A 27111-nucleotide genomic window follows, 5' to 3' on the forward strand; every position below is an offset into this window, starting at 1 on the left:
ACAAATTCCCACCGGAATTGAGTTCCCTCCCTGCGTCCTTATGGGCCACAGGTCCCAATGATGTGGGCCTGTTAGACATTCCACCCTATGTGATTCAATTGAAACCAAATGCGCGATTACCACGTTTACCTCAATATCGTATTTCTCTTGAGGGCGAACGAGCGCTGTTAGCAATCGTTCATGATCTCATTGGAAAAGGTGTTGTTGAAGAAACTCGTGGAAATGTGTGTAATAGCCCTGTATTACCAATTCTGAAACGAACTGACCCAACTAAACCTCCTGTGTATCGTTTCGTTATTGATTTAAGAGAAGTAAACAAAATAGTAGTTCCACAATTTCCTGTGGTCCCTGACATTACGGCTTTACTAACAATGATTCCGGCATCTGCCTCCTGGTTCACAGTGATCGATCTAAAGAATGCTTTCTTTAGCATCCCGATTGCAGAGGAAAGCAGAGACCTATTCGGATTCTCATTAGGTGGTCGCAGTTTTAGGCTAAAACGCGCTCCACAGGGCTACTGTGAGAGTCCGTCAATCTACAGCCAAGCACTTAAAGGTCAACTTGATGCATTTGTTTTACCAACGGGTGCAGCTTTGATTCAATACGTTGACGATCTTTTAATGGCAGCTGATACAGAAGCTATTTGCAAAACGGCTACAGTATCATTGTTACATTATCTACATAACTTACACCACAAGGTATCGCCTTCAAAGCTACAGTATTGTTGTCAAGAAGTTACCTATTTAGGTCACTTATTGTCAAGAGAAGGGAGAAGGTTGACCCCAGAGAGAATTGCAGCGATTTCCCGAATGACTGTGCCAAAAACCCAGAGAGATGTTCGCGCCTTTTTAGGTATTACGTCCTATTGCAGACAATGGATTCCAAATTTTTCATTGTTGGCGAAACCATTGATAGCCCTTACGTGCAAGGATGTTTCATCCCCATTGCCTTGGACTGAAGAGTGTCAGAAAAGTTTTTCTGAATTACGTGATGCGTTGTGTTCGGCTCCTGTGTTGGGCACTCCTGACTACAGTAAGCCATTTACACTATACGTTCACGAGAGGGATGGTTGTGCGTTGAGTGTCCTGACACAACCTTTTGGTGGCAAACAACGCCCATGTGCCTATTTTTCTTCGACTTTAGACCCAGTAGCAAGAGCCTTGCCAAGTTGTTTAAGGGCAACTGCGGCAGCTGCGGCGTCCATTCGACAGTCCGCAGGTTTAGTTATGGATAATATGCTCACGGTAATGGTTCCGCATGCAGTTGACACTCTATTGAATCGAACGAAAACTCAACATCTGACGAGCGCAAGATTGTCTGGATATGAGTTGACGTTGCTGGCCAGTCACATACGGATAAAACGATGTAATGTGTTGAATCCAGCAACATTGCTGCCGATCGACACAGAATCAAGTGGTGAAGCAGTACATGACTGCTATCTCAGAACTGAGGAGGAAACTAAGGGTCGTATTGACCTAAAAGATACTCCATTGACAGATCCCGATGGTACTTTGTATGTGGATGGTTCTTGTTTCAAGTTGCCGAACGGTGATGTGACGACTGCATATGCTGTAGTTACATTGAGAACGATTGTGGAAAGCGAAAGACTAAGTCAGAATTCGGCTCAGGCTGCCGAATTAATCGCTTTGACGAGAGCGTGTGTGTTGTCTAAAGATAAACGGGTGAATGTGTTTACAGATAGTCAGTATGCGTTTGGTGTGGCACATAGTTTTGGACGACTATGGAGAGAGAGAGGATTCCTTACGTCGCATGGCACGAAGATTCAACATGGTCAGCTTGTAAATGATCTTTTAGATGCACTCACATTGCCTAAACAAGTGGCCATAGTCAAATGTAGCGCACATCAGAAAGTAACGGACGATGTGGGTCGTGGTAATGCGTTTGCGGATGAAACGGCTAAAGAGACGGCTAAAGATTTGACAAACAGAATGTATGTTACGAGCTCAGTGAGATGGCCAACAGAGACTGGTATGTGTAAAGACACATTTGAAAGCGTGAAAGGAATACAGAATGAAGCCACTGAGACGGAAAGGACTAAATGGAGAGAGAGCACGGGAAGATTGGATGAGAATGGATGTTGGGTTGATCTATCAGAGAAACAGAGATGGATGTTACCGGATGCGTATGTGCTCGCTGTGGTTACAATGGCTCATGGTATGGCGCATATCAACACGAAAGGTATATGCAAGTTGTTGTCTCATGTATGGAAGAATGATGGGATTACTAAGTGTGCTGAGAGAGTGGTTAAAAATTGTATGGTGTGTTTGATGCACAATCCTGGTAAGGGCACCCCCACTCCACCTGGTCATTTTGCCCCTCCTACGTACCCTTTCGAAGTTATCCAGTTGGACTTTATCCACATGGACCGATGTAATAACTTGAAGTATGTGTTGGTTGTGGTGTGTGCATTCTCTAGGTGGATTGAGGCCTACCCCCTTAAGGATAATACGGCTTTATCCACGGCAAACATTTTGCTCAAAGAGTATTTTCCCCGCTACGGAATGCCTCGGGTCGTATGGTCGGACAACGGAAGTGAGTTTGTTGGGAGTGTGATGAAGAGTGTGTGCCGCGGTTTAGGGATAGTACAAAAATTTCATAGTGCAAACCATCCACAATCAGCAGGCTTGGTGGAGGGATATAATGGCACTCTAAAACTGAAATTGGCTAAAATTCAGGCAACAACTGGTTTATCTTGGCCCGACGCTTTGCCTCTGGCTCTCCTGTCCACCAGGGCAACTGTACACTCTCGAGTAGGGCTCAGCCCATATGAGATTGTGTTCGGTCGTCCTGCTAATATATGGGGAGTCCCAAGACCTAAGGAAGTTGACAGAATTGAATACCCTATGTTGATTGATTATCTCTATGATCTGACTGCTAAATTGAGTTTGATTCATCAACAGGTCTTTGAGTCTCTGCCATCACAAACAGAGGGTCCTGGTCATCGACTTCAACCAGGGGACTGGGTCCTCGTCAGAAACTACGGACGAAAACGAAACCTTGAACCAAGATTTGTGGGCCCGTTTCAGGTACAGCTGGCTACGAGAACGGCGGTTCGACTACACGGACGCCGGAACTGGGTACACGCTACCCACACCAAAAGAGTCCCGCTTCCTCTGCCGTCGGACACCTGGATGAGAAGAGGTTTTTCTTCATCTGAGACCGACACTGCACCACATTTCGTTCCATTCAGCGAAGCACGGCTTGTATCTGACACCGTTGCTGACTCCTCTCAAACAATTTCCTCCACGTCAACCTTGGAAAATTTGACTGTTGAACAATTGCCTGAACAATTGAACACTCCTTTGCCGTCCAATCCATTGTTTGAAGATCAGACTCGCCCTGGAAGTAGCCGATATTTTCTTCGTCCACGAACAAGCCATAAATAAAAAGATTTTTTTGTTTATAGGTTCTACGTTACTCTGAAAACAGTGGACATTATATATATAGTGTATCTTTTTCTTTTTCGTACAGCCAAGAACATTATCTAGCTAGAACCTACCATCCAGGTTGACCGTAAGGCCGTGCGGGTACTTCCTTCTGTTTAGCAGCTATCGACACAAGGTTGGTTTCTATTATCGATTTCTGGGAACTCCTGGAAATTGATAACCGCTACTCAGAACGAAGTGCGTCAAGAACGTCGCGGACGGTCGTTAGGGGATGGAATCATCATTGTCTGAGCTGTCGAAAAGAGAAGAAATGTTGGCGCAAAGATCTACATTGCAGAAAATATGTCATACAAAATGGTTTTTCTCACAAGTAATCATACTGTTTCTCACCATATCTATGCTATTGGTAGGAGGAATATATTATGGGTCTCAGTTCTTATTGTCTTCTGCTACACCTACTCTTCCATCTCATGATCAATATTTCATTTCTACTGTTTCTCCACATTCCTTTTATCCTCTGCCTCAACACGAACAAATCAGACGTGCGGAATTCAGAAACAACTCTTTTATACAACTCTTGCATCAGCATCAGTTAGTGGTAAACACTACCAATTGTTGGGTGTGTGGGTTAATGCCACATACTATGGATAAAGGTATTCCGTACCTAGTTCTGCCTTATAGTGCACAAGGGTCAGCTCGAGCATTACAAACTATGTTCCGTAGCGCACTAGATTCCTACCCCCATCGAGAACCACGCTCAGCAAACTCTGGTCCTGGCCCGTACCACAAGACTCTGGCGAGAGACTTAGATAGAGATATTTTTGACGCATCACTCATCCCAGAGGAAGAGGTGCGAGCATATAAGGAACTAAGTGAAGCTGAGTACAGCTTATCAGTGGGTGAGAGGCAGCTTAAAAGCTCGCCACCGATATGGATTGTACCTCACCTTGGTAATTTCTGCTTGAAAGGTCTTGGTCGAAATCCGAGAGCTCAGTTTGGGGAGAGTGCTTGTACCGAGACATATGTCTTACCGACACTCTCCTCCCCTGTCTTCCTACCTGCCAAGGGTACCTACTTTGTATGTTATGATCGAGCCTATACGTGGTTACCTCATGACTTTTCGGGTACCTGCTATATTGCGAATCTATTGCCTCCCACTTTCACTGTGGCCTCTGATTATCACAGAAATAGAATTGTAAGAGGTGTGATTAGCAAAGAAGATACTTCCGGACAAGAGGCGGGAAACTTCTTTAAGGGTTTCCTACCGTTCTGGGGACCGATGGTTAATAGCAGGAACCTGAGACAGTTAACTCGTGTAGTAGAATCAACTGCCAACATAACTGCAAATGCCCTTGGAAATTTAACAGCCGAAGTCCAGGCGGATAGACTGATGACGTTGCAGAACCGTATGGTTCTAGATATCGTTCTAGCAGATAGAGGTGGGGTTTGTAAAGTCATCCATTCGAGCTGCTGCATATTCATACCTGATAACGCTCCAACGGTTTATCAAGCCATCTCTAAGTTGCACAAAATTTCGGAGTCCATACACGTGGACGAAGGAAATTGGACGCTTCTGGGATGGTTTTGGGGTCTGATATCGACTTGGGGTTGGAAGATTCTGATGATCATAGGGATTGTTGTGACATTTCTGTTCTCATGTTGTCTTTGTGTGCAATGTGGTCCTGCCTTATGTGGCCTTTGTGCTACGACGTGTATAAGACAGCCCGTTGTCACCAAAGAGGCATTGAAGGATAGAATAATGTATCAACAACATCTGGATGATCTGATGAGTATCGAAATCGATTATGATTCCGACTAGTGCTTGCCTACATGAGGGCAAAAGGACCGTCTGAGGTTCCGTAAAAATTATTACGATGTTCTGAGCATTACCGAATATAGACGAGTTTGGTATCTACGAACCGCAAATGACGAGTTCGACAAGTGTGCGAATTTTCGCTACGCTACCTGCCAAGGTTTGTCTAATATTACGTGTTCTTCATCTGAACCCTCGGGTTCCATTTTAGATACGGCATCCATTTTGTTTCTTGCCCTCACGTAGTCAGCGAGCAGGTAACTGATCGCCCCTTGACCCTCTAGTTCCCAAGCCTTACGGAAGACGCATATTCCTTTCATGCGTCTTTATGGCCGGAGGAATGACACAGCAAAGGCAAATGGCTCAGCTTGAGGGTAATCTGGTCGTGCCGGCTTATTGTGACAGCCTTGCAGGCGATGGACCCAACTCCTTTGATCCCACGATCATGCTTCCGATATTACCCCCACACTCTTTTCTCTACACATGTCTGACTTCCTTGCAGCTGCTCTTGTCTCTTCTTCTTTGTCATTTACAACTCTAATGGGTGTGCCTAATGGTGGGAAGATGTACTTTTACAGTTGGGAACTGGCATGGCTATTGTAATGATGTTCCGGGATTCTGAACACATGAAAGCGACCCGTTTTGAAGTCTACTGTGGGAACCGGATTGTAATCTTTTGTCCACATGTTATGCAATGACAACATTCTGTATAAAAGAGAGCGACCTACATATACAATTTGAAGCAGACTCTCAGAACCTACACACTGTTGTACTTCTTGTGACTTTTGCCTCCCTGCAGTAATAAACGCTGATCTTTGACGCCGAAGGAAGTGTCCCGTGTCTCTGTAGTTTGTGCGCCGAAACAGGTATCCCATGAAGGTTATAGGTGTTGTTCCCTGGCACCGCTGGTACTGTTAAAAGTCCAGTCCTTCAAGCGGTGTAAAAAAACTGGGGGGGTCTCTTCAAAGGGGGTGCTGGATGTAATTAAGAGCGCAGTTTAAAACACCTAGGCTAAAAATCTGCGCTTAGCATAGTGTTGCGCTAGACTGGTATTATGTAGTTTATGTCATTGCATCCAGATATATAATACAGCAAGTATCATTGCACTAACAACAAGCCAGGACTATTGGCTTTGTCAATGGTTGCTAGTTCCTTAAAATAAAAAACCAGCAACCATGGCTTTATTGAATATAATATTGAAAATACTTCCGTTAAAAAATGATGAAACAGTGAAAGAACCATAACCTGTTCTTTTAAATTTATTTCACAGGCTTCTTTAAATGAAGTGTTCTCTAACATTGCAGCATGGGCGTTTTACTTTTTATATAACAGAAGCCCCTTCTGTACACTGAGGCAGGAGGAGGCCGCCACATGCTGTCACACCCCAGACTGCCCCATTGTCATTCAGTAAGTGGCAATCAGCCCCATACAGAATTTCAATGGGTGGGAAGGGGCTGCTCTTGTGCTCCTGGAGGAGTGCGAGGCGGCTCCAGCAGCGGGGGTGAGGCCTCTCACAGAGAGCAGCGCTGCTCCCTGTGATGGCCACAATTACAGATAAAAGGCGTAGGGAGGGTCCGTGGAATTTACGGATGGTTGGTCACCCTAGGGTGCCGCGGCGCACAGTTTGGGAACCACAGCACTAAGCCATTGCACTCGGGTTCAGTCATGATTTCGCATCCACTGCGTTTACAGCCGAAATCAGGCAGCGTGTTCATTGCTTTCTTTTACAATATCTCTCTGCAGTGTTTGTTTTAGATTGCGCTCACACAGCGATGGCTATCTGCTTGTTTATTGGATTTTTATAGGAGGAAATCCCTTTGATGAATAACTGTTAAAACACAGGTGAAAGCCGCTGAACTCCTAATCTGTTTTCACATCAGGGTTAAGTGAACAGATGAAAAAGAAACGTGAACACAGTGGCAAACTGCGCAGGCAACTTCGAGCTCGGAGCTCTGTCCAAAGTAATCTTTGTTTAATAATGTAGGAATGTTAGGCAGTGGCATGTTAAATCATTTCGCTACTCCTCCCTTTACCTCACACATGTACCCGTACACACCCCTCTGCCTGTCTTTCCCTCCTGTCGTGAGGGGGTGACACCTAAACCCGCACTGGGTGACACCAACCCTAGTGACGCCACTGCTTCAATGGATCTACATAATGCATTGGATGAGGCAGGTACGGGCGACATGGGATTACCAACATTCAGGAGTAGGAGTAACCATGTCCAGTATAGATTATACATTTATCTCTAACAATCAAATTATTCGACTGCTGCATAGCACCATTATACACTCTAATTTTAGCTTGTCAGATAGACCCCACTGCTGTGGTCCCCCCTTTGGAAACAGTCTAAAAGGACAAAACAAATGGATAGAAAGCAGTCATTACCCAGCATTGGGACACCCTAGCTCATGCAAATTCGACTAAAAACAGCAAATTCTTCTGGAATGCAGTGTCAGTCAGGAAAACGGCTAACCAGATGGTGACTCTTATCAACTGTCACATAAGCAGCGAGGCGTGGGAGACACACCTCTCCCAAATTTACTGTGCCAGGGACCCTGCTTCCCAGGCCACAGAGATGGTGGGCTCTTTTCCTAATATACAGGTCGCTCTGCTAGCAGCTCTACAGCTGGGCGCAGGGGGCAAAGCACCAGGTCTGGGTGGTGTACCCATTGATCTAAAAACAAGTAATATCTATATCTGGGGCCCCTTGTTGATAAACGTTTTTAATTATTCAAAACATGCACTTATACCTGGATCCAGGGCTTCATTCACCACTGTATTGATTTTCAAGAAGGGGAATCGCTCCCTCCTAAGCTTCTATCATCCCATCTCATTGATAGATATACTGACAAAAATCCTCAGAAGGGTTCTATATAATAGGTCATTGTGTGGGCGGAGGAAAACAAAATCATAAATCCCTGCCAACACGGGTTTTGCAGTCGTATGTGCATGATAGAGCACAGCCTGAACTGATACTTGATATTAGGAAAATATACAGTGGCTAAGCAAACCCCATTATACCTCACCTTCATGGACTTGGCTTTGGCTTTTGACTGCGTCAACTGCACTAAACTATAGTATCTTTTACTCGAAATGGGGTTGAGTGCAACATCTGTCCATCTCCTGGCATCCTTGCGTAAGAAAACAAAGGCCAAAGTTAGATTTGGTCAAAATGGCACCGTATCTGAGGAAATACATACCATGTTTGGGGTGCGAGGAGGATGCATGGTCATCTCCTTGCTGTTTGTTTTATACATTGACAAACTTATCTCCCATCTGATCCCCTACACCCCGGATGTAGCTATGATAAAAGGCGCCCATTTCCTATATTGTTATATGCTAATGATGCTGGCTTATTAGCTCATACTCTCGCTCAAGGCTCTGTGCTTGCCAGTTCATTTATTTGTGCAATTTATGGCTACCCTTGATTTATACATTTTTCCTAGTCATTTACAATGGAGTGTGGTCGTAAGAGCACTCAGCTCTCAAGAATAGTGGTAGGCACAAACCGATTATTAAACACAAGCCCTTTTTCCTACCTGGGGTTTACTTTTTTGTGCAGCTAGGTCATGGACTTCGAACATTCAACAGCACAGGGCGAAGTTATTCACTGGAGTAGGTTACCTTTTTGGCCTCCTATTCCCCCAAGGCAGCAGGGCCCTTGCTCTGCTGCTACAGATATATACCTCACAATGGGCCTCATTATGATGTTGGTTGGGTTGCAACTGACAGGCTGTCGGTTGGGGTCCGACCGACATCTGGTGCCGCAGTCCGACCACTGCATTATGATGCACAGTCGGAGGCAGCGGGCAGAGGGACCGACCGATAAGCCCGTCCGACCAACGGTCGGAATGTAATACCCTACAATATGGTGGTGCCTGCTCAGGTACCGCCGAAGGTATTACGATGTCCCTTTCATAAAGCCTTTCAATGGTGGTCTGACCACCATCGAAAGGCTGTAGGAAACAGACTTTGGGGACCCCTAAAAGGGCCCCCGCCCCTCTAGGGCCTCCGCTATGGGGCCTGATGGGCACCTGTGATGTCCTCCCCAAACATCCATACCCTGTGTGCCAGGCACCACATGGGGTTGACACACGGCTAATGAATGTTTGCAAACATTTGTTTTTCCAATGTGGCTTGTTCTGTGACACTTTTCCGGCAGCAGCCACAATGGAAAAATGTATGGTTCCGATCGCTTCATGGGCAGTTGCATCTTAATTTGTCCTATGGAACCGCCGAATACGAGTCAGACGGTTTCCATTCCGAAACGATGTTGGTCGGACACGTGTCCGACCCGCATTGTAATGTGGTCTAAGTGTTGTGGTGGCGTGCTTTGGGGCGGAAATTTGGGGCATTGGGGATCTCTCGATTATTCAGGTGGAAGAAAATTGTGTCTTCAGGAAACTTTTGTCCATCCCCCTCTCTTCTTTTCATTTTATCTGCCGTAAGGAGCTAGGACTAAATACTAAATTTGAATCCACCCACCACCGTTATAGATATCCATCTGGAAACCTGAGAGGACTACCTAACAAGAGATCTAGGGCCATATGTATCAAGAAGTCATTTTGCGATTCTCAAATAGCGATTTTTTGCGAACCGCTATTTGAGAATCGCAAAATGCTATTCTCAAAATGCGATTCGCAATTAAGGAATACCTCCCCATTCATTCCTATGGGCCTATAGGCTCATAGGAATGAATGGGAAGACATTCTCAATTTGCAGTTAGCGAATCGCAAATTGAGAATGCAATTTCAAGGGTGCAGGGGAGTCCAAAGGACACCCTGTTGCACCCCTGAAATAAGCATGGGTGCACATGTAGCACACATACATGCCCTAAGGGTATGTGTATGCTTCACATTGCACTTTGAAAAATGCAAAAAAGTGCATTTTTCAAAGAATTACCACCAACGTGAAGTTGGTGGTAATTTGCGATTCCTTAAGGCCAATTTGCATTTTTTTAATGCTTCTTACATTCATTTAAGGAATCGCAAAATTTGCGATTCCTTAAATGAGGTCGCAAAATAAGGAATCGCAAATTTTGCGATTCCCTATTTTGCACGCAGATTTCTTTGATACACACCATTTAGCAAAAATGCATTTGCAAACGCCGAAATTGTGCAAATTTCGGCGTTTGCGAACGCATTAGTGCTTGATACATATGGCCCCTAATCAGCAATTTATTAGCCTGCGATAGAGGCCTCTCCAGCTCATGGATAGCCTAAGTAAAGGAGTCTTTTTAAGAGATCAGCCTAGCTCAATCTTTTTTTAATGTAGCATCGAATGTCATCCTTGGGAGTAAGCATGTTCAACCCCTATCACTAGCCCAAGCACAAGAGAAAAGGCTAAGTGTTAAAATATTAAAACCTATATTGCTGCCTACTTACAGTTGAGTCCTGAAACCCTTTCCAGCAACTATTTATTGAACCCAAGTGGATGAAGGAAACACTCTTTATTGTTTCATTTCAGGGCAGACACAATTAAATACATGATTTGCTTCCCACAAGGCGTTCAAATAATCTTGAAGCTGGTCCATGCCCAGAGAATGAAACCTCTGGCTAGCCATGTTACATTTTATCTCTTTTTTTTTTTTAATTTGTTTTTATTGCAGAATTAGAAACAAGAACTCCGTATAAGCCAATCAGTACACTCACAACAGCTCCCCCCCAAAAGGCGACAGTTAAATTGTACACAGCCATTCAGCCCACATCCCGGAGGCTGGGCGGCGCATCAGGATCACCCTCCCCAGGGAGACGTTCCCGTGTACTCCTGTCCCAGGTATTCGACCAGCTGCACCGTTCAGTACCTGCTTTTACTCCCCTAAACTCCCCCCTCCCATGCCCCAACCAGTAATCCCATAACTCACATGTAGGGACCAGCTACTGCCCACCTCCTATTTGATGCAGTCCAATCTCCGTCCCACCAGGGTCCTCCTCCCGGGTCCCGCTAATACGACTACTCTTGTGCCTACCCATCTCCCGGGGGATCCACATTTCCGAGATCAGTCCTGAGTACTGTCCTACCAGTAGTCTGTGATGCTGTATCGGGTTACCTCCCTCACAACTCCCCCCCCCCCCTCCCCCTTGGACTGCTGCTAGTGCGGGTACTCTAGGTCCATACTAAGTCTTGGGATCGCCACCTCTCAGGAATTATTCGTAATCGTTAAAAGTACATGGAATCTCCACTGACTATTGTTCCCCTTCATCCTCTTCCACCATGTAGTCACGCAACGCCTGAACCACCATCTCACAAGCTCTCGCCATTTCCATACAACTCTCCTTGCCAAGCCTAGTGGCCTGCCGCATCCTGATAATGCCCTCACAGCCGGACCATTTCAACAGTTCATTCATCCATCTCCTTACCGAGGGGCCTTCTCTAGACTTCCAGTGCCAAGTTATTTCTCTCTGCGCTAACATGAGTCCCAGATCTATAAATTTGCTTGTAATTTTCGTTTTTTTGGTGTGAGGGAACCAGAGCAATAAACATGCTGCCATATCAAAGTCCACCTCCCTATCTGTCATCGCATTCAGGAGTTCCCCCACCGCCGGCCAGTACGTCCCTAATTTCGGACAACCCCATAACAAGTGATCCAGATCAACTTCAGGCGCCAGGCATCGCGGGCACATTGCATCGAGCACCCGGAAATATCGCTTGATCCTTTCCGGAGTCAGGTACGCCCTATGTACTATAAAGAAATGCACCTGTTGAAATCGTGCATTTCTCGTACCCTTCCACGTCCGCCTCAAGACTTGGCCCCAGACCGTGTCTGGTATAGGCTTGCCTATGCTATCCTCCCATCGTGACTTCAATGCCTGCAATGGTACGAGCCCCTCATTCAACATTCTCGTGTGGAGGCACGTTACTGCCTTAGTAGTGCCTGCGGCCATCACCACGTATTGACATGCCATGGTTACTTCCGGCTCTGCAAGCCCTACCCCCCAATGTTTTTGCATCGCCGTCACCACCGCCGCATGCAACAGAAAGGTGCCATCCGGCAAGCCAAACTGCTCCTGCAATGTGTGATAAGGAACCAACGCTCCATCAACATATAGGTCCCCCACCATCTGTAAACCCAACACCTCCCATTCCAGAAGCCAGTCAAAGTCGGGGACTGCCATCCCCCCCTCAACCTTGGGCCTAATCAGAGTATCCAACGCCACTCTACGTCGGCCAGGGCCCCATAGGAAGCTAGTCACAAGCATCTTCAGTTCCCTAAAGATCCGCTGAGGGATCCAGATCGGCAGTGTCCTGAAGTAATAAAGCAGCCGCGGAAGCGCCACCATTTTCAGCAGTGCTACGCGGCCCAACACCGACAGAGGAAGGGAGGCCCAAAACGCCATGCTGCCCTTCAGTGCCCGAATGCAACGCCCTATATTCCCCTCCAAGAGGTCTGCGGCCCTGTGGTAAATGCGCACTCCCAGGTAGGTGAAGCCAGCGGGCTCCCACACTACCTCCCTCGCTAATGGTGGACAGGGCGTGCCCGCCCGCAAAGGGAATATACAGGTTTTTGTCCAGTTCACCTTAAGGCCGGACAACCGACCGAAACCAGCCAGCATATCCACCGCGCCCTCCAGGGATCTTTCAGCGTCCGCCAGGTACAACAGCAGATCATCAGCGTATAATGATATATAGTGCGATACTGGCCCCTGCGCTATCCCCCTGTACATGGTGCCCAACCTCGCCTGTGCCGCCAACGGCTCCATCGCCAAGGCAAACAGCAGTGGAGACAACGAGCAGCCCTGTCTCGTCCCTCTACAAACAGGGTAGGCCAAAGACACCAGCCGACCCAGGCGCACCCTTGCTCTCGCTGACGTGTAAAGCACCCTCGTCCAGCTCCGGAATCCCTCCCCGATCCCGAACTTCAGCAGCACTTCGTCTAGATATTCCCACTCAAGGCTGTCGAAAGCTTTTTCGACATCAACCGCCAACACCATTGAGTCAAGAGCCGAGGTCCCGGCACCATCCAAAATCCCGACCAACCGCTGTATATTCATAGAGGTATTCCTAGTCGGGATGAATCCCGCTTGGTCTCTGTGCACTAGTGCAGTCATGTGCGGCAGTAACCTAGTGGCCAGGATACGACTCAAGATCTTATAGTCCACCGTCAGCATAGACAAGGGTCGATAAGACGTCACACTCAACGCTCTTTGCCTGGTTTCAACAGAGGTACCACTAGTGCTTCTCTCATCGATTCCGGCAGGCTACCCAACTGCTTGGCCTCTGAATATACCTCTGAATATACCTCCAGTAGTTTAGGTGCTAGGGTGTCCACAAAGGTGGCATAAAATTCTATCGGCAGGCCGTCCACCCCTGGGGTTTTATTTCGAGCCATCTGTTTAATAGCTACTCTCACCTCCGCTAGCGTTATGGGACCCCCCAGTTCCTTAGCTTCTTCGCTGGCCAGTACCGGTAACGGGATCAGGGCCAGATGGTCGCCTATGTCAGACCTCCCCGCTTCCAGATGGCATTCATAAAGGCCCCTGTAAAAGGACTGAAAACACGCCAGAACTGCTGATTGCGAGTAGACTACCTTCCCCCCCTCCTCCCTTATACTCAAGATCTGGCTCCCCCTAGGCTCTGGATCGGCCAGCCTGGCAAGGAGAGTGCCCACCATATCTCGTTCCTCATGCACCTTGACGTTGTATAGCTTATAGTCATAGCACCGCAGCCGTTCGGTCTCAGTCGCCACCACCTCCTTAGCTTCCACCAATCTCTCCTGCAGATCCGGCCGCTCAGGCCTCTTTCTTTCCAAGACCCGCAACTTCTCTTCCGCTTTCGCCAGATCATTCAAAACAGCCGTCCTCGCTGTCGAGAACCTGCCCATGCACACACCTCTCACCACCACCTTCATCGCATCCCATTCCACTGACCGTGACGAGGCAGAGCCCTCATTCTCCGCAAAGTAACGGTTAATGCCCTGCTGAACCGCATCACTGAACACCAGATCCTCCAACGTATCAGGCCTCAGCCGCCATGACGGGACTGCCGACCTAGCCTGTTGCCATTGCACTGACACCAATAAAGGATTATGATCTGATATGGTCCTAGTCAGATACTCGGTATGAGTCACCACCGGCGCCAGGGCACCACTACACAGTACTGCATCCAGCCTAACATGCAATTCATGTATTGCAGAAAAGTAGGAGTAATCTCGCATCTCAGGATGCTGCTCCCTCCACACATCAAGCAGTCCCCACTTCTCCTGCCAATCTCTCCTATGGGCCGCCAGCCTGCGTACCGGGGAGTCGATTAAAGGGGGATGCGACCTATCCAATACCACATCAGTGATCGAGTTAAAGTCTCCCCCTAATAAAACCGGACCAGCAAGGAAGTAGGCCAGCGAATTCGTCAAGCTGTCAAAAAAACGGGCCTGATCGGAGTTGGGGGCATATACGCTACACAGGACCACCTCCCTACCATAGAGTCGTCCCTCGACAGCCACGTACCTGCCCTCAGGATCAACCCGCTGTGTCATGACTTGGAATGGTGTCCCCGCCCTTATCCATATTAAGGCCCCTCTGGCAAACGCCGAATACGTTGTGCTAAACACCTGACCCCGCCACCTCCGTTGTAAGGCTCCACACTCTTTCTTAGTCAAATGAGTCTCTTGAAGCATTGCTATATGCACTCCCCGCCTCACCAAGTATGCGTGCACCTTATGGCGTTTCACCATTGTCTGAAGCCCCCGGACATTCCACGTTATATATTTCACATTAGGTAACGACCCCATTATATCCGTTTCTATACCATAGCAACATCCAGCAGTTGTTCCCCGCACCGCAGCAGTAACTTTTCCCTCCCCAACCCCCCCACAAGACACCCCGAACCCCACTCCCCAGGACAGGACCTAATAACCCAGCTTCAGCCCCGTTCCAAACCATCAAAACCACACACGTACACTAGTCTGCAGTCGTCACCACAGACGGCCTTAAGGGCCCTAAGAGGGTGATAGAACCCCGAACCAGGGTAGGCCGAGCTCCCACCCCGCGCCCTCCGTCCCATGCTGCCTTCACAACCCCATACCTGACAGTTCACCAAAAGTCCGGAGAGCCTGACCCCGTTGGCACCTCGGAGTAACTAAGTCCACCGAAACATTACTCATTAAACAGACCATCCGAGGTCTGTGGGGTGACTGCAGGTCCCTTCCCACTCCCTGTTTCCGATTCATCTTCTCCCGTTTTCTCTCCATCGTCTTCCGAGTCCGACCCCCCCGATGTTCTCTCCGGCTGTGACCCTGTGATGCTAGCCGTAGCAGCCAATGCCCCTTTCCTGTCCTCCGCCATCTTGGCGTCTCGCACGGCCCGCTGAAGTTTGTTCCGTGAGCGAATGCGCTGCGACTTCCTAACCCGGACCGGTTTTGGTCTTTCCCTCTCACTTCTGTTCGTACGGTCTGTTCCAGCACGGTACAGTTCAAGCCATGACCATGCTTCATCCGGGGTTTGGAAAAAATGCGTCCTACCATCGAGGATGACCCGTAGTTTGGCAGGGAAGAGCAAGGAATACTGAATCCCCTCTTCCCGGAACCCTATGCGCTCTTTCCAAGGAGAAGAAGGGGGAAAGCCCCTCCGGTGCCACCACCGTTTTAAACCAGTCCTCCATGTACGCCACCGCATCATCCTTTTCAACCTTTTCCGGAAGGCCCACCACCCTCACGTTACTCCTCCTGTTACGACTTTCCGCATCCTCCGCCCTTCGCTCCAGAGTCGCCAAGCGGCCAAGAATGTCCGTCAGTTTGTGCTCCGCCGTGACCACTGCAGGTTTCAGCTCCTGGAGTAACTGGTCTTGTTCCTTCACCCTGTCCGAGAGCTTGGCATGGTCCGCTCTCAGTAAGCCCAACCCCGTCGCAACCTGCGCTATATCATGGTGTAGCGACTCCTTAGTTGCAGTAATCGCCTCCAGGATGGCATCAAGTCGTAGGTTCAACCGCTGTTCCGGCGTAGAGCCCTCCTGCGGGGTCCGGGTGCCGCCATTGTGATCCAGGGTAGCTGCGTCATCCTGTCCTTGAGGCGCATGGAGATTCCTGCCAAGAGCGGCCATCTTGAACGCTGCAGCTTCTGCACCCAGGCCTCTACCTATGGTCTCGCTGCCACTGGCAGTCCCACACAGCACACCACCAGTTGCCGCGCGGTCCGAAAAACAATGTCTATACTGTACAGGGCTCCGCACTCACCATCTCAAATCGATCATACCCTGTCCTCCTGTCGTCCGTCGTCCCAGAGGGCACTTTCAGAGTCCAACCACCCCCGGGAGTGCACAGCTGCAAGCCACGTGTTCGTCACCGCACCAGCAGGGACCCGGGCCCCCACCAGATCCAGCTGCCCGGACCAACAGTGCTTCCCTCCGCCTGTAGGCGGGACCCCCCAGAGCTGATCACGTCGGCCGTCCGACCCACAATAACACGGCCGGGCAATGGCGCAGTTCCAGCCCTCGCCCCACCTGTACTCCGCCTCCACTCTTATGTTGGCCCAGGCGGGGGGTGTCCACCGATGCTGCAGATTCCCTGTGGCCCCCTCCGGTGTGCAGGGCACCTCATTCACTCATCCGCCCTCAGATGTCGCTCCTTCCCCCGCCGGTCAGGGCTCCCAGCTGTGCCCGTATCGCGCTCGGCAGCACCACGGCACCAATGTCCTCTGCCCCCCCGCACCGTCGGCTCCACGAGCGGCCGGGTCCTCCTGCCAGCGTGAGTCCCCGCTGATGGCTCAGTTCAGTGCTCCTCTGTTGCGCTCCTCACCAGCTACAAGCGCCGCCGCCTTCACTCAGCCCAGCCCGGTCCAGTCTCCAGGTCGGGGAGCGGGGGGGGAGGGGAAGCCGCACTCACCACCGCCGATGCATGGCGTCTGCACCCCTCTCTGTCGGCACCGGAGCTGCCCTCATTCGAGCCCCAACTCTCCTCGCTCTACCCGTCAGCCATCGGAGCAGCTCCGGGCGCAATCCTCCTCTGACTCGCACCGGAGCTTCACGCCGCCATCTTTCCTTTGTCCGCAGCTCAGCTCTTCCAGGGTCCGGGATCCGATCACCGCTCGTCTCCAGAGGTCCCGCCAGCAGCCAAAACTCTCTGCCCCACTCTACGATCGTCTCAGGTGGGAATTCACGCCAGCAAAGGCGCTGTGGGCGGCAATTACAGGATTATAAGCGGGACTCGGCGCGGAGCTGCACGCTCACACAGCCATCCCGGTCGGCGTTCAAACCACGCCCCCACATTTTATCTCTTTTTGTGGCTTTTATAAAAGATTTAATAAAATGTTCTTAACCTCTTTTATGAAGTTTAGAAATCTGAGGCCTATTATCCAGGTTTCACATTTTTTACAGTAGCTACATGATGAGGAGATCTGTTTTTACGAAAGCTCCTTTTTACTTGCGATTGTGGGGTACAATGCACCCTGATTAACTTTTAAGTGTCATATTTTATTTCTTTTTTTAATCTTAGTATTTATAATGATTGTTTGCCAATTTTTATGTAGTCTTGTTTGTCTGCTGAAAAGGCATTAAAGAAAATGGATTATAATGTATGCTTTCTATTGCTTATTTCTGCTTTTATGGCTGGCTGCTTCGCAACCTGAAGAAAATCTTTGAACTGAACAGTTGCACATCATTATATCTGACCATGTCGCTGGGACTCTAATCCTCTTAAATACAAGCAAACCTGGTGAAACCCCCTCTTTGTGTCGCAATACTGAATTATGGGAGGATGGCACTGAGGCACAGTCTTTTGTCAAAAGAATGAGAGCTATTGCTTAAAGAGAACACAGACTCTGTCTCTTCTTCGATGACCCTATGGGACACCCTGAAATGCTACGCTAGAGGTCTGGCCATCAGCAAAATGTCCAGGAAAACTAAGGAGATCAAACATACACTAGATGCCATATTTGACGAAATAGAAAGAACTGAAATACAACACAGACAAACAATTTTTTTTTTGCTGCTGTAGAAAAACTCAAATATTTGAAACATGAATATAATAAAATCATCAGCAAATAGGGACATTTCTGGATCCACACACAGATAGCAAGAAATCTATTATACCATAACAAAGCAGGGAGGTCGTAAGCTGCTTATCTAAAATTTTAAAGAAACAAATCACTGTTCACTAGTATTGGGGACAGATGGATCCATTAGAACCAGAGCTAAAGAAATAGCCAATGTTTAATAATGTAGTTTACATTTCTCTCTACAAGCCAAAAGCTCTCCCTGATACAGACAACTGTATAAAAGTACTCAATTTCCCAATTTTATTTAAGATAATAATGAAGCTACATTAAATAAAAACCAACCTCAAGAAAGGAAATTACTGAAGCCATCAGATCAAACCCTAGTGGAAAGGCTCCAGGTCCGGACAGATTCCCAGTAACCATGTTGCATCCTCTATAGCCACTCTGAACAACTTTGCACAAACTGGAAGGGTCTTCGGTACTGCTGTAAAAGTGACAATTATAGCAATTCCAAAAGAGGTCGAAGACAACTCAAACCCAAAAGGTTTTAGGGACATCTCCCTAAGAAATATGGAAGCTAAAATCAGTACGATTAGGATCCGGAACATCATACTTGTCAAATTATTTAAACAAGCATTTGCAATGCAATAGGTCTCGCATTATTGAAAGTTCGAGCTATTGGCGTTGCAAATATTTATTCAACGGGAATGGCTCAATCTTTCAGTAATGCAAGGCCTATTGAGTTGCAAATGCTTGTTTTTTGTTCTCTTCGGTGAGTTCTCTGTGTGGCTGAGAAGCTGTGTCTCCCACCATGCTGTGACATAAGGGGTTTTATTTAGATTTTGGCAGACTGCTCTCATATAAAAGTTTCAGAGGCACACGTCTGACAAGTACAATCCACATTTAATTTAAACCCAGGAGTACTCTGAGTACTTTCCTGCTAGGACGGGTGCCTACAGCCACGAAGCAGACATCTTTCCTGGATCGGTGAGAGCTTCTATGAGCCAGGGTCTGCGTGACAGTGACAGCCTGGGGCGGCATGGTGGGAGAGCGGGCCATGGTCCAAGAAGTATCCACCTGACAGACCCCCAGAGCAATTTGGTCTGCGGATGTCTCACTCCTTATTAAAAGCACATAATATTAAAAATGTAGTATCTGGCGAACAGCACCGAAGAAAAGACAGGCGCGGCTCGCAAAAATATATTTTTTCAATATTATATTTTTTTCTTATGCACCGCAGTATGCCACCTTTATCTTACAAATGGTGAGGAAAGAAAGGAGGCAACATGCTGCGCTGCTTACGAAAACCTTACAATACTGAATCAAGCTGTCTCAGTGGAGCCGAAGGGGGAAGGGAAAGTGAAAGCGTGCGATGCACGTGCTGTTTAACGCCAGCCCTACACAGGGACAGGTGATGTGCACGTGTACGGAGCGCACATCTCCTGTCCCCGTGCGCGTGACCTCGCCTGTCCGGGCGGGCACATGTTTTGTCCCCTTCACTCACCAAACCGACAACAATAGTCTCGCCAAGGCAAAACAGCGCATGCGCTGCGTTCGCTAAGTGAAACCTAAAAAACATTCATAAAACATGTTTTTAAAGGTCTGGAGAGTGCATTTGTTTGCTGGTGAACATTTTAGAAGGAGAGAAAAGATGCAGCAAGGATTATAGCTGAGAAAGGGGGAGAACTCACACTAACTGCTAGATGTTTTTTTCCCTGAGAGACATAGGTGGCATACAGAAACATTTAGAATTTTTTGAATGTTCATTATGGAGTTGACAGTTTTTAATCTGAAAGTTAGTTTATTTTCACTCCTATACAGTTGAGAACATGTTGTACACTCACTCAACGTTGATTCTATGGGGATGTAACATAGACATTCAATCCAGAAGGGATTTAGGGGCATATTTACAAGGAAAGTGGCGAAGCGTGGTGTTAAGCCAAGAAGGCTAACAACACGCTTCGTCACTTTAGACACACAGGGTTGCCCCATATTTACAAGAATACAGTGCAGCCCTCCGTATCCCCCATGGCTGGTGCTAAATTTAGCTGCCTAGTGCCAACGCGCTGACGGATGATTTTCTTAAAAACGCCGAACCAGTCGAATTCAAATTGCATTTTTGGCGTTCTACCGTAGAGGTGTTGCAAGTAGCTGTCTCCTAGACACAATCGTAATTCAGATCTACTCCTTGGCCCCATTATTTGGCCCATTTCATATACAGAGAAGGTCTGAAGTGCGAATTTTCAGGGGGTTATTCTCACCAGCAATGAATTGTTTGGTCCTGATGATGGTCTACATGACGGCAGCATTATAGACCGAAACGTCGACAACCTCATCATCTCCATCAACGCTGCTTTGGCACGAGCATACAACCATTGTTGATTCATTAAGCTGGTTGTCAGTCCTAATTGTCAGGAGTTGATGTCTAGTTTTGAACTGAAGTGTTCTAGCTTTTTACCTCTGTTCATAACTTTCTTTGCTTAAATCCATTTGTTTATTTGTCTCCCTATATGTTTATTAACAAACTGCATCATCAAAACCTATTAAAAAAAAATTGAAATACATCTTTATTTTCTCGTGTATCTTTCCCTTCCGATGATTTATCCATCTGCTTGATTTATGTTTATTTGTGATATTCTATGGATACACTTGAGTGTGATTAATGCAACACATCTCCTAACTGAGTTAATCTGTTTATTGAAATCAAGTCCCTTGTAGCACCCTCTGACTTTAATCATCCTGTGCCCAAGCCTACAAGGGTTTATTGGGTTTCCCCTGCTTGTATTACGTAGTGCCAAAGTAGGCACCCTTGCGCCATAGTGCAAGGGTGGGGTGCCTGCGTTGAGGGAAGTGATTGTTTATGTACAGGATGGTGTCCCTTCCTGCACATTAACAATCTGAAATGGTGATTTGAGACTTCTATGTGTGCTGCTTAATGCAGCACACATAGAAGTCGCAAAATGTCTGATTTTTGAATGATTGTTTATGTGCAGGAAGGGACACCTTCCTTCACATAAACAATCAGTGGGGTTCTGGTGTTTCCATGCATGCTCCACAATGCAGCACACATTAAAACAGCAAAAACAAGGAGAAATTAAACATTTCTACTCACTTTGCCAGGGTAAAACCAGGTTTTCCCTGGTCTTAATTTTGGAGCTGCCCCATAATTACATTGGGACACCTTCCTGCACAAAAACAATAATTTATGAATTTTGCTCCTTCTATGTGTGCTGCAGAATGCAGCACACTTAGAAAGAGCAACAAATGAGAAGAAATAAAAGTATTTCTCCTCATTGCGCCAGCCCTAAGCCTCCCCTGAGGAGGCATAGGTTTTTGGCACTGCCTCAGGTTTACAATTCCTCATAAATCTGGGGCAGTGTCCTAAAGCCATGGCACGCCCCTTTAATGCAGAAAACTGTGTCAAAGGGAACAATATTTGCAAGGCCACATTAAGCCACACAAAGTGGCTTAGTGCTGCCTTGTGAATATGGAGCAGGACACAGCGCCACCAGAACGTCACTAAAAGTGACACTTTCGTGGTGCAGGGAAATTGTAAAAATGCCCTATTGTTTGCGCATATTTCCCATCTTTGTCCAGACACAAATGAAAAACTGAGCTCGCTCACAAAGACAGCATTGATCTGATTCGCTGTCTAACCCGATATGAATCACACCTTCATCAGGGCGGTCAAATCAAAATGTGGGACACAAGAATAGATGCACTTGGATTTAGAGCATCTAGGCAAGCCATCAGCAGTAACCAAGTGGGTTGAAAAAGGCTCAAAAACAGAGTTAAGATACTTAAATAGATACAGCGGAGGTGTGGACAGACAAAACGGTCATCCGTATACACGTATAATATAGTTCAAAATGAGAAGGAGATATTTTTGCAGTTAGTCCAATCTCCAAGAGGGTAGCGATCAAAGACGCGTATTCAGCAGAGTTCAGAATACATCCAAGTCAGCTGATTTGGCATTTGGCTGGAGTTTTGTTCCCCGCACGCTGCAGGACAACTATGGCCACAGTGGTTTATGTTTCTCTTTAGCTGTTTCGAGTGTATGAGTACGTTTGCAATTGTGGTTGTTAGTGTGTATTGAGTGTGTGAATGTGGGACCTCCTATATATTTATGTATGTTGGAATGGTATCATGTCATATGTCACCTTTTATGAATTTTGATATAACAATATAAATAAAAAACATATATTTTCCCTATCCTGTTTTTCTTATTCGTTTGGGGGAATTTCTCTGTTTGTATGGTGATGCCCTAATGTATTATTGACTTTGTCAGCACTTAATTAGCAAGCTGCCGGGCGTGGAGGTGATGCTGGGGGAACAGCTCGAGGAGATTTAGTGACCTGGGAGCAGCGCTGTGCGCCAGCGACCAGCGAGGATAGAGCAGAAAGAAAAAGTTGTCCATTGTAACTAAAACCTATGGCCAATAGGGAAAGGATCCATGTAGCAGGGGCAATTTGCAGGGAGGAACAAAACAGCCAAAAGGCGGGATAAATTAATACTATTAACCAATTAAAATAAGGAATTTGTAAAGGCAGACGAAAGAACCAATGGAAAGTGCTGGGCGTGTTTAAAGTCCATAGAACTGAATACTGCATGCCTCGAAGAAAGCGCATGTGCTGCCCTAGGTGAGACTTAACCCGTTTGTTGCTTCGAACGTTCTGTGCCAGTGCTGAACGTTTGAAGAAACGGGTGCGGCCGCGTCGGCCAACGGACGTGTGCTGCACAGGCAAGGTAGTGCTCGCGACGACCGTTGGCCAACGACAGCACTAAAGGGGTTAAAAACTGAAGCTCATTAGTTCCATTGCAAGTGACTAATGTGATGGAGCTGTGGTGGAGAATAGCAAATGGGTCAAGGGAGCACAGAAATAAGGGAAAGAGGAAGGAATGGAGGAATGGAGTGAAACGTATGATGGATGGATCTGGAGAAGGATAGAAGAAAGGATCGATGGAAGCAAAAATGGAGAGATGGATTGGAAAAGGGCAGAAAGAATGGTAATTGGTGAGAAAGAGGAAGGTTGGTGGATCGAGAGAATAAAGGAAGAAAGGAAAGAAAAAGAAGACAGAGAGATGAGCAGTAGGAAAGAATGCATGAAAGAAAGCATGAAATTAAGAAGGAAACCAAGACAGATGGAAAAAAAATAAAGGAGATAAGGAAAGATGTATAGGGCGAAGGCAGAGAAAAATATGGAATAAAGGGAGGAGATGAAAGGAAAGAAAGTATGATGAAAACAAAGAAGTAAATAGAGAATAAACAAAATAAAGAGGAAGAAAGGTACAAACAAAGAAAATACATTAAACAATAGATAATAAAGTTGGAATGAAAGACAGAATAAAACATGTAAAAAAAAGAGAAAGAAGGAAAAGAACAAATGAGTGCATGTTCGCCTGATTTATTTTTCTGAGTACTAGTTTGCCCCCAAGCCAATGATTCTTAACCAGTGCTCCAGGGACCCACTGGGGGTCCGTTCAGCCTACTCAGCATGTCAGCGTCGGCTTAAAAAAAGATTAACATATTAATAAAGTATGTATAAATAAAGTGCAAAATAGACAGTTGACAATATGAAAACATGCTGTAAATGTATAGGAATTTAACATTGGAGGCTGAAAACTATGTTAGTGTCCTCAGGTTGATTCTTGGGAGCATAGGCAGCACATCAAGCAGAATATGGTATGGGCAATGAGTTTGAAGAATGCTGTATTTGTATTTTCTGAGTATTGTTTTGTGATTCAAATCATCGAAAATACCTAGGCTGGGGTCCACGGGTTCCAGTAATGTCTCAGAAGAGGACCCCGGTTTCCAATAATGATTCAATAAGCATCCCCAGGTTCAAATAATTATTGAGTGGGGGTTCACACAAGTCAAAAGATTAAGAACCACTGCTGTAGGCCATGTATCTATAGCACTAATATTATAGGATATATCTGTGACCTATGTAAGGATGTGTACTCCACACATTCTAACAAAACATTCATCCTGTAAGAAGAAAAGAGGGCACATAATAAAACAAATATAGAACAACCAGATACTTGACTTGTTTCTTTTCGAGCTGTACAAGTGGCCTTGTGGACAATATAGGTTGTTAGGTTTTACATTTTGAGGGATAGTGCTTGGACCTAGCATAGAATACACTCACCTCTGTAGACGGACTGCACTGGTTGGCTGCCATTTTAGCCAATTTTTCTTCAAAAGCAACTAGGCTCATAAGTTCCTCCGCAGTATACCTTGCAGCACTCCGGGTAAGAGCAAGTTTTAATTCCTTCCCACAATATGCACCCTCTTCATTCAGAGCTGGGCAATAAAAATAAGTTTTACCCTAAAATCAGAAAAGATAAGTTGTCATTTATTTATAAAGCCATTCTGAGACCTTGATCCTCATGTATAAAAAGTCACATAAATGTACAATAATATGTTAAATCTGAAAGTTATGGGAAATGTTGATGTTAAATTGATCAATAGCAATACAAACATATAAAGAAAAGTCTGCCTAAAGCAAATGTAGACTTCCCAGTGCAGGATATTTAGAGGGTAGCATTCAAGAACCATTAATTGCTGTCATTGAGAAAACAAGCACATAGGTCTTAAGTGGCAACATGCCATCAACATAGCTTCACGGTTCTACAGCCAGAAGAACATGGGGGAGGAACAAATGGCTGGAGCAGTATCTTTTAGTGATAGAGGGTGATACCCCTACAACTGTCACAGTTCCTCCATTACTCAGCTGAGTCACACTTACCGCCAAATAAATAATGAAGGCCTCAGATATTCTACTACGAAGCCTATCTTTAACCCATCTGGTCCTGTAAGCAACCACCCAGTTCTAAGAAATATCGGAAAGCATATCTTTACTGATTTTACTATGAGTGCCATTCAGCAGTTTGTGCAAATAGAACCATTTTGCAACATCCAGAGAAGCCACAACAATACTGGAAAAATAGTTTAGGTCACTTCACAACTACCTAATAGCAATTGATGCAGATAAATTCGATCCTCAAAGGAAAGCAGACTTTCTGTTCAGCCATCTGGGAACAGAAGGTCAGCAAATATTTGGCAACTTAAGTCAAGTTATAACATCCACAGATTTTGATAACTGGAATGACTACTCAGAATCTATCGCTAGGCTGGTGAGTAAGTTCACGGAACAACAAAGTGTTTTGCTGGAGGGAGTCAAATTTTTCATGAGGAAATAAACTCAAGAAGAAACAGTTGTGGAATATATTTCTGCGCTGAGAAACCTAGCATTGAATTGTAATTTTGGAGCTTCCCTGCATACCAACATAAGGGGCCAATTCGTATATAATTGTAGTACGAAGAAAATTCAGGAACTTCAGCTCAGCTGTCGAGCCCCAACCTTAGTTGAGGTCATAGATTTTATTTATTTATTTATTTGAAGAGTTTTATATGGTGCTAGCTAGACCCGGAGGTATTAGAGCGCTTTAAATGAGGAATCGTAGCATTACAAGTTACAAATAACATCCATTACCAGAGCATAGTGAAACATTGGCAAAACAACAATGTTACAGTAATTCGTCGAAGGGAGGGGGAGGAAGGAGACAGGGCGGGGAGACTGGGAGAACAGTGCCCAATGTCCGTCTGGGTAGGTGACGGCCGATGTGGTGAGCCAGGGCAGATCTCCTATATAGCTGTCTAGCAGCTCCACCGGGCATTAGCCATGTTGCTCAGGTCTCGGCGGTCGGGGAAAAACAAGGTTACAATCATTACAGTTGCATAGTCAAACACAGAAGAAACAAGTACCCAATAGAGGAATAGAGGAAATGTGTGTGTGTGGGGGGGGGGGGGGGGGGGAATAGTAACGGGGCTAAGAAGCAGTACAGTTCTGGCAGATTAGCAGTGGTAGAGAAATACCTGGTGGGGGCCCAGGAAGTAAGAGTAAATGGGCAATAGCTCAGATGGGGTCACATAGTCATTAAGTCCAGTGTCAAGATTAAGCATTAGGTCAACTCGGCAATAGGGGGTTACCGTGCAGCTTCACGTTCCATGCCTCTGTCTGTGGTATCTGTAGTCCAGAGCGAACCATCCATGCGATTGGGAGGTGTTTAGCAGGCTTCTGCACTATCGGGTCAGAAGTGCGTGGATGCTGAGTGTACAGTCACAAATGATGTGGAATGTCCGGTTTCCACTAGGCGGGCGCCATCATATAGCTAAAGTCATAAAGCATTCCATTTTAGCTAATAGGTGTATGACAAGTGAATATACTACTCACACAGTCAATTCTGTGCTAGTCATGGATCCCATTAATGCACTGGCCTTTAAGGAAAAAGTAACAGAAACATTACAAAGGAAAGATTCTCCTTATTGTTTAAGAAGAGGTTTGAAAATACTTTTTGGTAATCACACATTTTGCCCAGCCATTAGGAAATGTTGTAATAAGTGCCAAAAAATGGGGCATTTTATGAGTGTTTTTAAGAGCAATAGGAGTAATTTTCAAATAAGCAGAGTCGAGATTAATGCAAGCACTGGAGAATGCACATATAATTCCTGTAAAATGATACTTACACCTGCTGCTGCAAATTCCTGTGTGAAACTGGTTAAAGGCTCCTTATGTGATGTGCGTGTTGGAGGGGGGCAAATTAAACATGATGGCACATTCTGGGGCACCCGTTACTATAATTTCTGATGTTTTATATAATCAGCGTTGGGCCACGTGTAAACCCCTTCATCCTCCAGATGTTTCTCTTAAAGCATACGGAGACCAGGACATAGACATGTTGGGGCATTTTCTAGAAAAGTTAGTGTGTCTTGGGAGACAAACTACAATGAAGATATACGTGACAATTAAAGGCAAAAATACAGTTGGCCGGCAAGATTTAGCCAAGTTAGGATTAATGCTGGTCCCAGTTTCTGAAAATCCTGTTGTTGTCAATCATGTCTTTATTGCCTCAATTGTAGATAATACAAAGAAACTAATGAAATAATACCAATATTTAC

General features: G+C 46.3%; 1 protein-coding gene across 1 annotated transcript in view; it reads right to left on the reverse strand.

The window, feature by feature from the left end:
* Nucleotides 1–27111, reverse strand: part of LOC144790838 (uncharacterized) — a 49735-nt gene that overhangs the window by 17189 nt on the left and 5435 nt on the right. The window contains exon 2 of the mRNA XM_078665507.1: nt 24299–24478. Within this exon, the coding sequence (XP_078521633.1) occupies nt 24299–24478 (180 nt within the window). The remainder of the gene's footprint in view (nt 1–24298; nt 24479–27111) is intronic.

This window comes from Lissotriton helveticus, chromosome 11 (genome assembly GCF_964261635.1).
Source record: "Lissotriton helveticus chromosome 11, aLisHel1.1, whole genome shotgun sequence".
In the NCBI taxonomy this organism is placed as follows: Eukaryota; Metazoa; Chordata; class Amphibia; order Caudata; family Salamandridae; genus Lissotriton; species Lissotriton helveticus.